General features: G+C 44.1%; 1 protein-coding gene across 1 annotated transcript; it reads right to left on the minus strand.

Moving 5' to 3' along the window:
* Positions 1-6,283: 6,283 nt before the first annotated feature.
* Positions 6,284-11,885, minus strand: SIVA1 (SIVA1 apoptosis inducing factor). Its single transcript, XM_063118160.1, has 4 exons — positions 11,624-11,885; positions 8,701-8,913; positions 7,332-7,488; positions 6,284-6,528 (listed from the first exon to the last, which is right to left on the minus strand). Exons 1-4 carry the CDS (start codon positions 11,739-11,741, stop codon positions 6,471-6,473), a joined length of 546 nt encoding a protein of 181 aa, XP_062974230.1. The 5' UTR covers positions 11,742-11,885; the 3' UTR covers positions 6,284-6,470.

Here is an 11,885-nt window from a genome sequence, read left to right on the forward strand (position 1 = left end):
GTTTGGTCTTGGCTTTGGTAGAATGAACAGATGACTAAAAGAGCAACCTCTTATACAGTATTTTCTTCCCTGCCAGCTCATTTCTCAGATAGTGGGTCAGGTTTGGGGGGAATCTGTTGAGGGTGTTGCCATCTGAAGATAGATGACGATTCTCTCCATATTGCAGGTTGAGATAAAAATATCTTGCTACCTAGCAACGTAATTTATTTATTTACAGTATTTATATTCCACTTCACATCTAAACAGATTCGAAAGCGGTGAACAATAAGAGGTAAAATTATACAAAGATACAAAGAATAAACCACCATATTAAAATTATTTTTTAGAAAACCAGTGTCAATAAAAAACACACATGGCTGGTCAATTAATGAAGGCTTCCTGGAATAAACCTGTTTTGAGGTGGCACTGGAAACAACGCAGTGTTGACTCTTGCCTGACCTCTAGAGGCAGGAAGTTCCATAGAAAGGGGGCCACCATACTGAAGGCCCTTCAGATGGAATCCAGTCAGGCCAGGTCCATGTGGAATGACCAGGAACGTGACCTCTGATTACCTCAGTGACCCAGGCACAGGGTGAAGTCACTCAGGCAGAGGCAAACTCAGGGCCGGTGCTACCATAGAGGCCACTTAGGTGGCCGCCTAGAGCGCCAAGCTAAGAGGGGCGCCGGGCTCAGCGTAGCACTCACGCGCGTTGGGCTGTGAGCCGACCCAGCCTGAGGATTCAGCTGGGCCTGGGCGGGCGAGATGGCGCCCCGTGCCCGCCCAGCTGAAGAGAATCCAGGGACGCTGGGGTGGGGGGCTCCACGTTCGGACTTCCAGAACGCGCCCGGAAGAGAGAGAATGGAGGGGTGCATGGTGTCTTTGAGTGAATGCATGTGTTCATGCCTGTGTTTGTTTGGAGTGAGTGATGCTGAGTGTGTTTGTGCGCGCGTGCATGCGTGCGTGAGTTGGGATGATTTGGAGGTGGTATTCCTATTAAATAATGCATTTTAGACCCATAGACGTTCCTTTCCAATTGGTTTGCTATAATTGGCAGGATGTTTATCTTGCACTTTAAAATAAATTTAGCCGTTTCAAGTTTTGTGCTTCTTATTTTTTCCAGGAAACATATGTTCTTAAAAATCAAAGTTGGCATTTTTTATTTTTGCGGGGGGTGAAAGTAGCTCACCTTGCCTAGGGCGCAAAATAGTCTGGCACCGGCCCTGGGCAAACTTGTCGGTTCATATCTTGGTTTGCATATTATTTAATTCTTTACTAGTAAAGAGCTTTGTATGGGTTGGAATAGCCCATCGTTTGATATCAGCGAAGCCTTCAAGCAAACTTAGGCAGCTGTCAGAGTTGGGCACACCTGCCCTGTCTGGGTGAAGCCATGCCTTCTGGCACCCCTAGGCCTGGCCTCTGCATGTGGTCCTCTATCGAAATACAGAGTGGGAAGTGTTTGTTTTACTGAAATTATTTGTTAGCTGGTCTTCAGCTGTAGACTCAGAGCCTCTTACAGAACGAGACTCTAAAAACATCAAACAAATCCTAGTGAGCAATTGCAAAAATCCAGCATAAAAATAAAATAGAAAAAGACAAATCTGCCCAGGCCTTTTTAAAGTTTTCACCTGGTACAGAAATGGAAATGGTGCCAGGCAAACCTCTCTGGGAAGAGAGGTTTAGGACCTCATCAGTTGAATACTAGGCCTTTGAACTGTGCCTGGGAAACAGATGGGGAGCCAATATAGTTGGTGTGGTGTAGTGGTTAGAGTGTTGGACTAGGAGTCGGGAGATCTGGGTTCTAGGCCCCACTCGGCCATGAAAGCTCACTGGGTGACTTTGGGCCAGTCACAGACTCTCAGCCCAGCCTACCTCACAGGGTTGTTGTGAGGATAAAATGGAGAGGGGGAGGATTATGTACGCTGCTTTGGGTTCCTTTGAGGGAAAAAGGCAGAATATAAATGCAATAAAATAAAATAATAATTATAATAGGAGGCTGGAATACTCTAATGCTTCACAATACCACCTTGGGCAAGAGGGCATTCAAAATGGTGGTTTTATGCTTTAGCACTCATAGGCAAGGTGTTTTTTTTAGTCTCACCAGTTTAACTTGTGGAAAATGAGTTTTGTGACTGGCCAAGCCCACATGGCATCCATTTTATGAATAGGAAAGCTACCCCCCACCCCCAGTGGCAGCCATTTTATGAGAGTGGCCATGGCATCCTCTCAAAATTCCAAATGTGCCCACTGACCCCAAAAGGCTGAGGACTTTGCTTGGCTCAGTATTCAAGGCCCATGGGGTCTGAAAGTGGAGAAGCCTGGATGCAAGAGCTGGTGCATTCGAGAGTCATGCTTTAGCACAGCAAAACCAGCAAGGAGGTTGCTCCGCGTCTCTGCACAGTGCAACTGTGATGAATGAGAGCTTTGTGCTTGGTACAGCATTCACTCTTTGCAGGCACTTGTCACATCATGCTGTAACAAAGAACTAATTGAAGCCTGCAGGAAAAGGACATGGTGCAGCCCTCTCTGGGTCCACCACACGCAGTAGTACAGCCCAGGAAGGACTGTCCCATTTCCAGCTGTTTGTGACAACGTAGGGGGGGTGTCACGGTGGCAGCAGTGTCCTGGGAGAGGGTGTATTGGTCAGGGAGCACAGTTTAATGAAGACTTCCTCAACCTGGTGCCTGCTAGAGATGATGGACTAAAACTCCCAGTATCCATTACTTGTCCTTTGTGATGAACTGGCTGTTTTATGGTTGTACCTTGGCCAGTTTCTTAAATTTTGGAATGTGACACAGGCCCAAAAGTTTGCCCACACCGCAAATAACCCCTGATCTTTTTCTGGGTTTTGGAGGTAGATTGCAGAGATGCACCATTGACTCCCGTGAAGACTGACAGCTGTCTGCTTGGACGGACACACAAATTACACCAGTATTGCATAAAAATGGGCAGTTAGTTGCATCAGGCCTTTAGAGATATTTTTACTCAGAATACTCATCTAAATACTTACCTAAAGCACACTTTCTGCCTGAAAAATAAGTGATAGTCTGGCAGCATTGTACACAAGAGTGGGGGAAATGTACATCTGCCTTTTAAGATTCGTGGGGAGAGGCAGGGAGAAGAGGTCATCTTTGGCAAGCACTACTTGCCAAGCAAATATGGGGAAACGCATGTAGGGAGTCAGAACCCTTGATGGGTAGCTTGACAGGCTTCATAGAAAAGCACAGGCAGGTCATGCTGCTGCTGTTGGGCTAATGAGAGAGACAGAGACGGGTGTAAAGTGGGAGGGGAACTGTTGAAGGGGATCAGCACTCTGGAGCATGAGAAAAAGCACCTCTCAAAAGACAGCGCTGTTACAAAAGGTTCACTTAAGCAATAAAATCTGGCTTACAGCAGCATGAGAGAAGCAGGGGATTTTTATCCTCAACATAGGATATCAAATCCAGGAGTTGCTTCCTAACATTGAATTTTCACTATTTGCATTTATGTGGCTGCCAAGTCTTTTTTATTCACCCACCCAGCCCCACACCAGTGTTTTGCTAATTCACAGATTCCAACTGTAACCCACTAGTATTTTCTACACTGATTTCTCCAAGTAGCCGCTGAATTGAATAATATTTATAAGCAATGTTAAAGTACCTATGCTGTTTTAGGGTGGTTATGTGCCTTCCTTTATCTGATCCAGGGTTTATTTAAAAAAATAGCTATAAGGCAGAGTGAAGAAGCCTTGAATTTGCCCATCAAGAGTCAGCATGGGGACAGCAGTAAGCACATAGGTGAGTCTTTCTTATATAATGGGAACATGGATTGCATTTCTATTTTAATTGTAATTATTTCTAAATGTAAATAAGCACACACATATTTTATGCAAGTCTGCGACCTACTGGCTTTCCTAAACCGTTTCCTACCCCACAAGCTGGATTCCTGCCTTCCAATTCCCCTAGCAAAGGAGTAGTTTGACTTCCTCATATAATTGTGGGAAATGAATGCATCCCATCAGGAAATGTATGCAACTGCAGCACACTTTTGACAATTATTGAAGAAAGCACTCTTTTCTATGAGGTCAGCAGCATTTCTCTGCTTCCCTGCGGCATGTATCGCCATGAACACAATCCTTCACTTCTAACCGTAAAAGTGAATGGCTGTTGTTTTTCCCTAAAAGAGGAATTAAAACTCTCTACCTGTGGGGAACGCCAGAGAGGACAGATAGCTACTAAGCCTATGCGGCAGGGTCTTGCTATTTACTGTTTTACTCTGTACAGCACCATGTACATTGATGGTGCTATATAAATAAATAATAATAATAATACTTCTCTCTCCTGCTATCAAATGCCACTGCTGAGGTCATTGTAGGGAGAGGAAGCAGCACCCCCCTCCATTATATTTAGATCCATCTCCATGAATTGCTGAACGTTGAATCTAAGAATTTAATACCGGAATTTGCTCCCCCCCTCCTCCCAATCGCCTTTCCATTTATGTTATGTCTCTTAAGGTGCCTTGTTTCAGATGTTTGGGAGCTGTATTGGGAGTCTTGGCTGAAGCATGGGACAAAAAAGCTTTGAATAAATATTTGAAATAATATTGTCAAGACAAAGCTCTCTTTGCCTGTTTCATGGCAGATTGGAGGTTTCTATTTCTGCCTTATTATTATTATTATTATTTATTTATTTATTTATATAGCACCATCAATGTACATGGTGCTGTACAGAGTAAAACAGTAAATAGCAAGGCCCTGCCGCATAGGCTTAAAGGTCATCTATGTCCTTGACAGGATGGTGCGTTCCCCATTAACCACGACTCCTTCACCCACCATTATGTAATCCTTGATGGTCTTGCATACATTGTGCTTCTTTTTATCTTTACTTCCCACTGCAGCTACTTCTCCAATTGCTTCTCTGCTAAAGCTCAACTCGTTTTCTTTTGTCTGAAGGTGAGTGACTTTCCTGTTCTCTCCCTTTAGCAAGGCAGATGCTCAGCAGTCACAGCTCCTGAGCATCTGGCTTTAGTGGGACAGCTTGTATGCATCTGTCACTAGCTTGCACCTGCCTGCAGGCAGAGCTAATAGAATGCTAATCTAGAAACTTTACACTGCATAGTAGCATCAAGGGCAGAAAGAAAAGGGAAGCAAACAGGCTTAATAATTCTCTTTCTGTGGATCAGGCTGAAATCCATCTTCAACATTCTACCTCTAGCTGAGAAATGTATAAACAAGGCCACGACGTTGATGGCCATTCACTGTGGGTTTTTCCTAAAGGGTTGGTAACCAGAAGTTTATTGCTTTTAAATATGGAGGTTATATTTAGGTTAGCAGTTTTGTTAGACCACAAAGCAAATTATCCCGGAAGCCATGACACACCTAGTTTTTGGACCAAGTTTGGTTTACAAATTGAAAACTACAGGAGAAGTATAGTTAACATAAAGAGGTGACGCTTTGTACGTATAAAACCCCAGGTTTGGTGAGCACTTAAAAAGATTGTTAAAACCTCTGCCTGATCTGGAAATGGCAATACCAGAGTATACAATATTAGAATAGCTGGTCCAATGATCTTCCATATAAAGTAGCTTCATATGCCTGTTTGATTTACAGTCACCTAACCTATTACAGAATATAGCTAAAGAAGATTTACATACCTTTTGCCAGACATTGTGAATCCTGGACCAGATTCTCATGCCTAGATAAACATACATATGGAAACTGCAAAACTCTGCAATCCAGAAGCATAAACACTTTGCACCGAAGATGTGTATCTTTCTTCATAAACCTACAAACTTGCTTTAATTTTCATTAAAGTTTCTTCCTACTAATTCTAATTAAGTGATGTTGTGATGGGAGTTGAAGGCAGAACTTTAGGAGTTTCAGATTTTTCATACATGCCCAACACCTTCACTTGAAGAAAAGAGTTAAAATACAAATCCTAGGGGAACCAAGTTTATTTAAAATAATAAAATTAATTAATTAATTAATTAATTAAATGCTAGAAGTATACAAGTGAGCGAAGAGTTACTTAAGAACTGGGTTAGAGCTTATTTAGAAACTAGATCCAGAAACGCCCTTTTTGCAATGAGTATTATATGCTGTAAACAAGATGCTAATGAGACCAAGTAACTTTTAAACAGAATAAGCTATAAATAGGCAGGTTTATAACTAGTATGTTAAATCAAATTCTGACATAAAATTTACATTCTCAGGGGACCGGATGAAGCTCCTCTTCATTTGCATTACCAGAACGGATGGAAAGCTAGTAAAATGTACCCTCCACAAGAGACACAAGTTTTAAGTTTAACCAGGTCGCACAAAAAGCAGGTCTCATCAAAATATAAAATGTTTATTTAATTAAACTACAGTTATCAAAATATATAATAGTTTAGAAAAAGGCACTCCAACATGTCACACACTAGGGGGAACAATGTCCAGCTATTTAAAAACAAATGCTTCTTTACAGGTCCCAGAGACAGTCTGTCCCTAAAACAGTGCATTGCTGTTTCAAGCATTTTAGTCCTTGAACATTGAGCAGCCATTGCAAAGGATTCGCTCACCAACATCATCAGACCTAGAAGAAAGGAAGTGAAAATCAATTCAGTGTACGTTTTTATGAAGAGAATATTAGTTCTTTTATAACCTCTGCTACACACAACAAAGCCTTGTGGCTGAACCAATTTGCGCTGTAGGAGGAAGTATGAGCAGCCAAGAATTGCCTTGCTGGATTAAATCAAGGTCCAGCTAGACTAGACTACATGAAGAATCCATTTTGCTATATTGGTTAACAGATTCATGAGATCACATATATTCGTGATGGATCGGGGTAACCATCTCTTGAGGCAGTAAATTCCATTCTGTTTGAAGTGTTCCCTTCTGTCAAGCACCTACCAGTGGAGCTAATTTGTGGGTATCACATTCCAGTAGTGATAAGAAATACCTCTGCTGCCTCAACTCATCTCCCACCCACCTCCAGTAGCCTTTTCTGAACTAATAAAGTCCAAACACTGTACTGAGCATCTTCCCTATGTGGAAAGGCCATAAATTTCTACCATTTGGCCTAAGGTTTGAGGTCAGAAACTAAGGATACATTCCCACCTACTAGCACAAGGAAATTCTATTAGGCTAGATGTGCCGTTCCCTCCTGGGTCTGTCTATATATATATTTATTTAACTGGGCTCAAACTTCTATCCAGGGTTAAAAGAAAATGGCATGTTCCACAATGGGCCGTATAGCTGTTCTCATGCCAGAATTATATGCCTGTCCATACAGAAATGTTGATGATTACTACTGCCAGTAAGTTAGCTGCAGCATGTACAATAGGCCAACATTACTGAAGGACATTTAACTCCAGCCTAATCTTTATGGACACTTACTCTATAACTGAACACAAGGAACACGCAACAGCATTACAGCAGCTGCAGAGTTTGTTGCAGTTCTGGCATATGTACCGGTCACACTGTGTGCAAACTTCTTTGACGTCAACTGTTCTGATACAGGAGGAGCAGGCCTTGGAAACTCCTACTGGCAAGGCTGTGTGGAAATACATAGTTTGCAAATTAGAACAGATTTCAGTATCAGGTATTCTCCTTCAGAAAGCAAATCACAATCTGCAAGCTATCGACACAGGAAGCTGCTTTATATCAAAACAGACTGTTGGTTCATCTACCTCAATACTGACCACAATGACTGGCAGCAGTTCTCTAAGCGTTTCAGACAGTGGCCTTTCCCAGCACTACCAGAGAGATACCAGGGACTGAACCTGGGACTTCTTATATACAAAGCATTTCTCCTACCACTGAGCTGTAGTTGTACAATTTCGTTACATCTGATAAGATTTATTAAATGCGATTTCAAGGTTTTGTCACACAACCAGGCAATATATATAACCGCTACGTTTAGCCTCTGCATGATATTCCCGCAAGTCCATTTTTTAGTGGCAATAGCACAGTATCCCATTCTGCCTGCAATATTCGCTCTGTGGAGAGCAATTTGTCTTATGAACTGCCCAGAGAGCTTCGGCTATTGGGTGGTATAAAAATGTAATAAATAAATAAATAAAAATATTGCTGTTTGCTCACCTTAAAAAAAAAGAAAAAGCTGCCCCAGATGCACATTCCAGCAATGAGGGGGGGTGTTCCTCTACTCTACTGATTGGAAACCAAATCAAAATTGTACAGGTAAGAGGTGTCACTTATTACCAGATACACCCAGAGAGTTGCACTGAATAACACAGGCACATTTCATTCAGCACAGGCTGGTACTGCATTCTTTTGTACAAGCAGTATTGTGCTTGGTGAATGCTCCAAAACCGCAATGTAACAGTAACCATGACAAAACCATGCTAACTGTGCACAACAAGTGAGAAACAATTCACAGGGCCTGGGTGGCCACTTACTAGGAATACTGTACCGGTGGATTTCCTGCATCACCAGGGGGTGGAACTAGATGGCCTTTTAGGTCCCTTCCAACTCTATGATTACTTACTACAAAGACTGATTGAAGAAGCCTCTATGAATAAAAGCTACACTACTCACCTACAGCAGCTGCACATAACACAACTAAGAACGTGGCTTCTCCTTCCAAAAACTGTAGAAGCTTATGCCTTGGTTTAAATCCACTGCTTTATACATGAAAATAAACTGCATAATACTTACACCTACTTTGTTCTCACGTTAACACTGAACTTAATAGTTGAAAACAGGAAAGCACACAGGCACTTAACACTTGGCTAACCTCAATTACCTGTCTCTCTTGCACAAGGCTGTCGAAGTTTTCCATCCTGCCCAATTAACATTTGTCCGTTACACCTATGCCGAGAACAATCTTCTGGTCTGTCTGCGAGGGGTTCTGGATACTGTGCAATTAGACATGCTCCTGCTGTGTTCTCACTGCACATATTACATGTGCTATCCATATAGGCCTGGGCACCTCTGAAGAGCAGCTGTTTTGTCTTCTCTGCAAAAATGAACAAGGATAGAAGCCATGTCAGGAATGTTACGGAAGACATTACAAGAGTGGAAGTAATCAGCATTGTCTTCCCCAAGAGAGAAGAAAGCCTGCATCAGATTAGAACAGCCCCTCCTTCCCAGGAAGGAACTTCCAGTTCGGAGGCAAGTTAGGAACACAGAAAGCTGCCTTATACAGAGTCAGATTGGCCCAGCTAGCTCTGAATTGTCTATACCAGATCTTCTTGGATACCAGGGACCTTTTGCATGCAACGCATGTGGTCTAGCACCGAGCTACAGCCCTTTTCCATCCCAGCCTGGCATATTATTAGTTGTCACAAAAAATGAGCAATGGCAATCCGTGCAAATGATAACTAGTAGCAATAATAATGTTCTTCTCCCACGCTTCTTACACACCATCTCCCCCAACAGGAATCATCTATTTCTGCAGCCTCACAGCCAGGAGCAAAGCTTCTCTCTTATCTCTTCTGCTCTCCACAGTTCACTTGCTAGATGCTGGGAGTGAAGTGGTTTCACACCTTGCCCAGATACTGCCACCCTTCCTTCCCTATAAGGTTCACCTCTGTAGAACTCATCTCCGCCATTATGAAAACACATCTCACCCACTGCTTATCACTCAGGGCAAGGAAGCCTCTCCCCAACACACACAACAGACGATTCCCTCATAGGAAATCACTTGTCATGAGTAGTTGCATTTTATGAATTTACATTACACACACACCACAGCAACCAGTTGTTGCTGCTTTTACTGTCTAGATTTTTATTTGATAACCAGAAAATGGCTTAAATATTAATGGGAATTATTCTACTATATGCTACATTTTAAGACTGAAGTGTACAACAGACCTATGCCAACTTTGGCATCTAAACATTTTAATTTAGAAAAAAAAATCTGTTGCTGTGTTAGTCTGCAGTAGCAGCAAAAAGAACACTGGCAAAATTAGAGCTTGTGCAAACAGGATTTGGGGATGAAGGAATGTTAGCACCAAAATTTCAATCACCAAGACTTGCTACCCATTTTCTACACTTCGGATTTGCATGAAGCCAAGAGATGTGCATACCGGGCAATGCGAGCAGAGCTGTTTATTTAGACTTTTCTGGACAACAGACCAAGGCGGTGTTAAGGATGCTCAGATGAATATACAATTTCAAGAGGTTAAGGTATATTGGAGACTCAACCAAGTTAATAAGCCAAGAGCCACAGACGGCAGTTATGCTAGCGTGCAGGAAATTGGGGGAACTTCCCCACATTCAAACTAGAATCTACAAAAATAAGTATACTAAACTTGCTCTGAAATGCACCCAAGGCTTTTGAAATCAGGGGCGCAGAGAATCAACCAGTGCCAGCTCAAGGCTTTGGGGAGTGGGGGGCTTGGGCGAGAATCACTCAATGCCCCCCTCTCTCAATGAGTCGGCCTTCTCACCACTATTGTCGCCATCTGCTCTTGCTCCTCGTCCTCTTTCTCATCACTGCTACCACTTGCTTCCTTGCTAGACCGGCAGAGAGCCAGTGAGCAAGTAGGCAGTGGCATCTACTGCTCCCTTCCCCTCCTCCTCCTCCTCCTCACCACTACTGTTGTCTGGCCCAGAATGAGGAGCAGGGATCAAGCAGGTTGCAAAGGGGAAAATAAGAAGCAAGTGCAGGGAACTCCTTAGTGGGCCCCTGCTGGGGTGGGGATCCTCAGCGGGTGCCCAACCATGCCTACCGTCGACACCAGCCCTAGAATCAACTACCACAACTTTGCGAGCAACCTCCTGTGTTCCCTTGACATAATTTATGTGCCTTCAAGTTGGCTTCGACTTATGGCAAGTCTAGGAATCAGCGACATCTGTTCGCATCTGTTGTTAACCAGCCTATTCAGATCTTGAAACTTCATGTCTGTATCTTCCTTTGTGGAGTCAACCCATCTCTTGTTTGGTCTTCCTCTTTTCCGAGCCTTATTGTCTTTTCTAATGAGTCATTTCTTCTCATTATTATTATTATTGAATTTATAGCCCGCCTTTTTCCTCAAAGGAACCCCAAGGCGGTGTTCATAATCCTCCTCTCCATTTTATCCTCACAACAACCCTGTGAGGTAGGCTGGGCTGAGAGCCCGTGAGTGGCCCAAAGTCACCCAGTGGGTTTCCATGGCTGAGTGGGGACTAGAACCCGGATGTCCAAAGTATGCTAGCCTCAATGTCAACACTTTCACTTCTAGTGAGGATTCTTGCTTAATTTGTTCTAGAACCCATTTATTTGTCTTTGCGCAGCAGGGGGAGGGATACTCGGGCCCCTCTGCCAAATGGCACCTATTCCTGATCTCCCCTCATAAACAAGCCTCGGCCTCAGAACCTGAAACACTATTTCCAAACCCTGCCCGACAACCACAGTCCCTCTGGGCATGTGCAGAGTGTTCCCTCTTCACAAACCAGCCATGCTCGAGTATCTCTGCGCTTAGAAGAGAGGCACTAAGGCGGGAGGGGAAGCATCTCTTCTTTCAGCCAGCCCCCTTCAAGGGAGCCCCTCAAACCCTGACAGGAGGCCCCCCTCCCTGAGGGGAAAGAGGGCGCGGGGGGGGGGAGACAGCAGCCTCGGTCTCGCGAGAGCAAGACTTTGGCTCAAGGAGAGTGGGGGGGGGATTACTTGACCAAAGTTTTGTTCTCGCGAGATTAAGGCTGGCGCTCGCCCGGCCGCTTTCTCTTCCCGCCCGTCGCCTCACCGAAGATCTCGCGCCGGTACCGCTCGCCCATGACGCCCTGGCTCAGCTCCCTCAGCCTCACGCGGGTCTTCAGCTGCACCGGGGCCGAATCCCCGAACGGGCAAGAGCGCTTCGGCATCCCTTTCCCTCACCACTCACTGACTTCAGACTGACCGACCGAGCCAACGAGACCGCACCGCCCGGCGACAAACAGGTATTTATCTTTACGGAGCTGCGCCCTCCCGCGCGGGAAAATGTCGGCATCAACAAGCCTCTTGAGGTA

Source organism: Elgaria multicarinata, chromosome 2 (assembly GCF_023053635.1).
Source record: "Elgaria multicarinata webbii isolate HBS135686 ecotype San Diego chromosome 2, rElgMul1.1.pri, whole genome shotgun sequence".
In the NCBI taxonomy this organism is placed as follows: domain Eukaryota; kingdom Metazoa; phylum Chordata; class Lepidosauria; order Squamata; family Anguidae; genus Elgaria; species Elgaria multicarinata.

Excerpts from the sequence above, each read along its gene's own strand:
- SIVA1 (XM_063118160.1), bottom strand. The coding sequence starts at position 11,741 with ATGCCGAAGCGCTCTTGCCCGTTCGGGGATTCGGCCCCGGTGCAGCTG. Across the intron at positions 8,914-11,623 it reads GTACCGGCGCGAGATCTTCG|AGAAGACAAAACAGCTGCTC; the intron begins GTGAGGCGACGG and ends TCATTTTTGCAG. Across the intron at positions 7,489-8,700 it reads GCCTTGTGCAAGAGAGACAG|CCTTGCCAGTAGGAGTTTCC; the intron begins GTAATTGAGGTT and ends ATTTCCACACAG.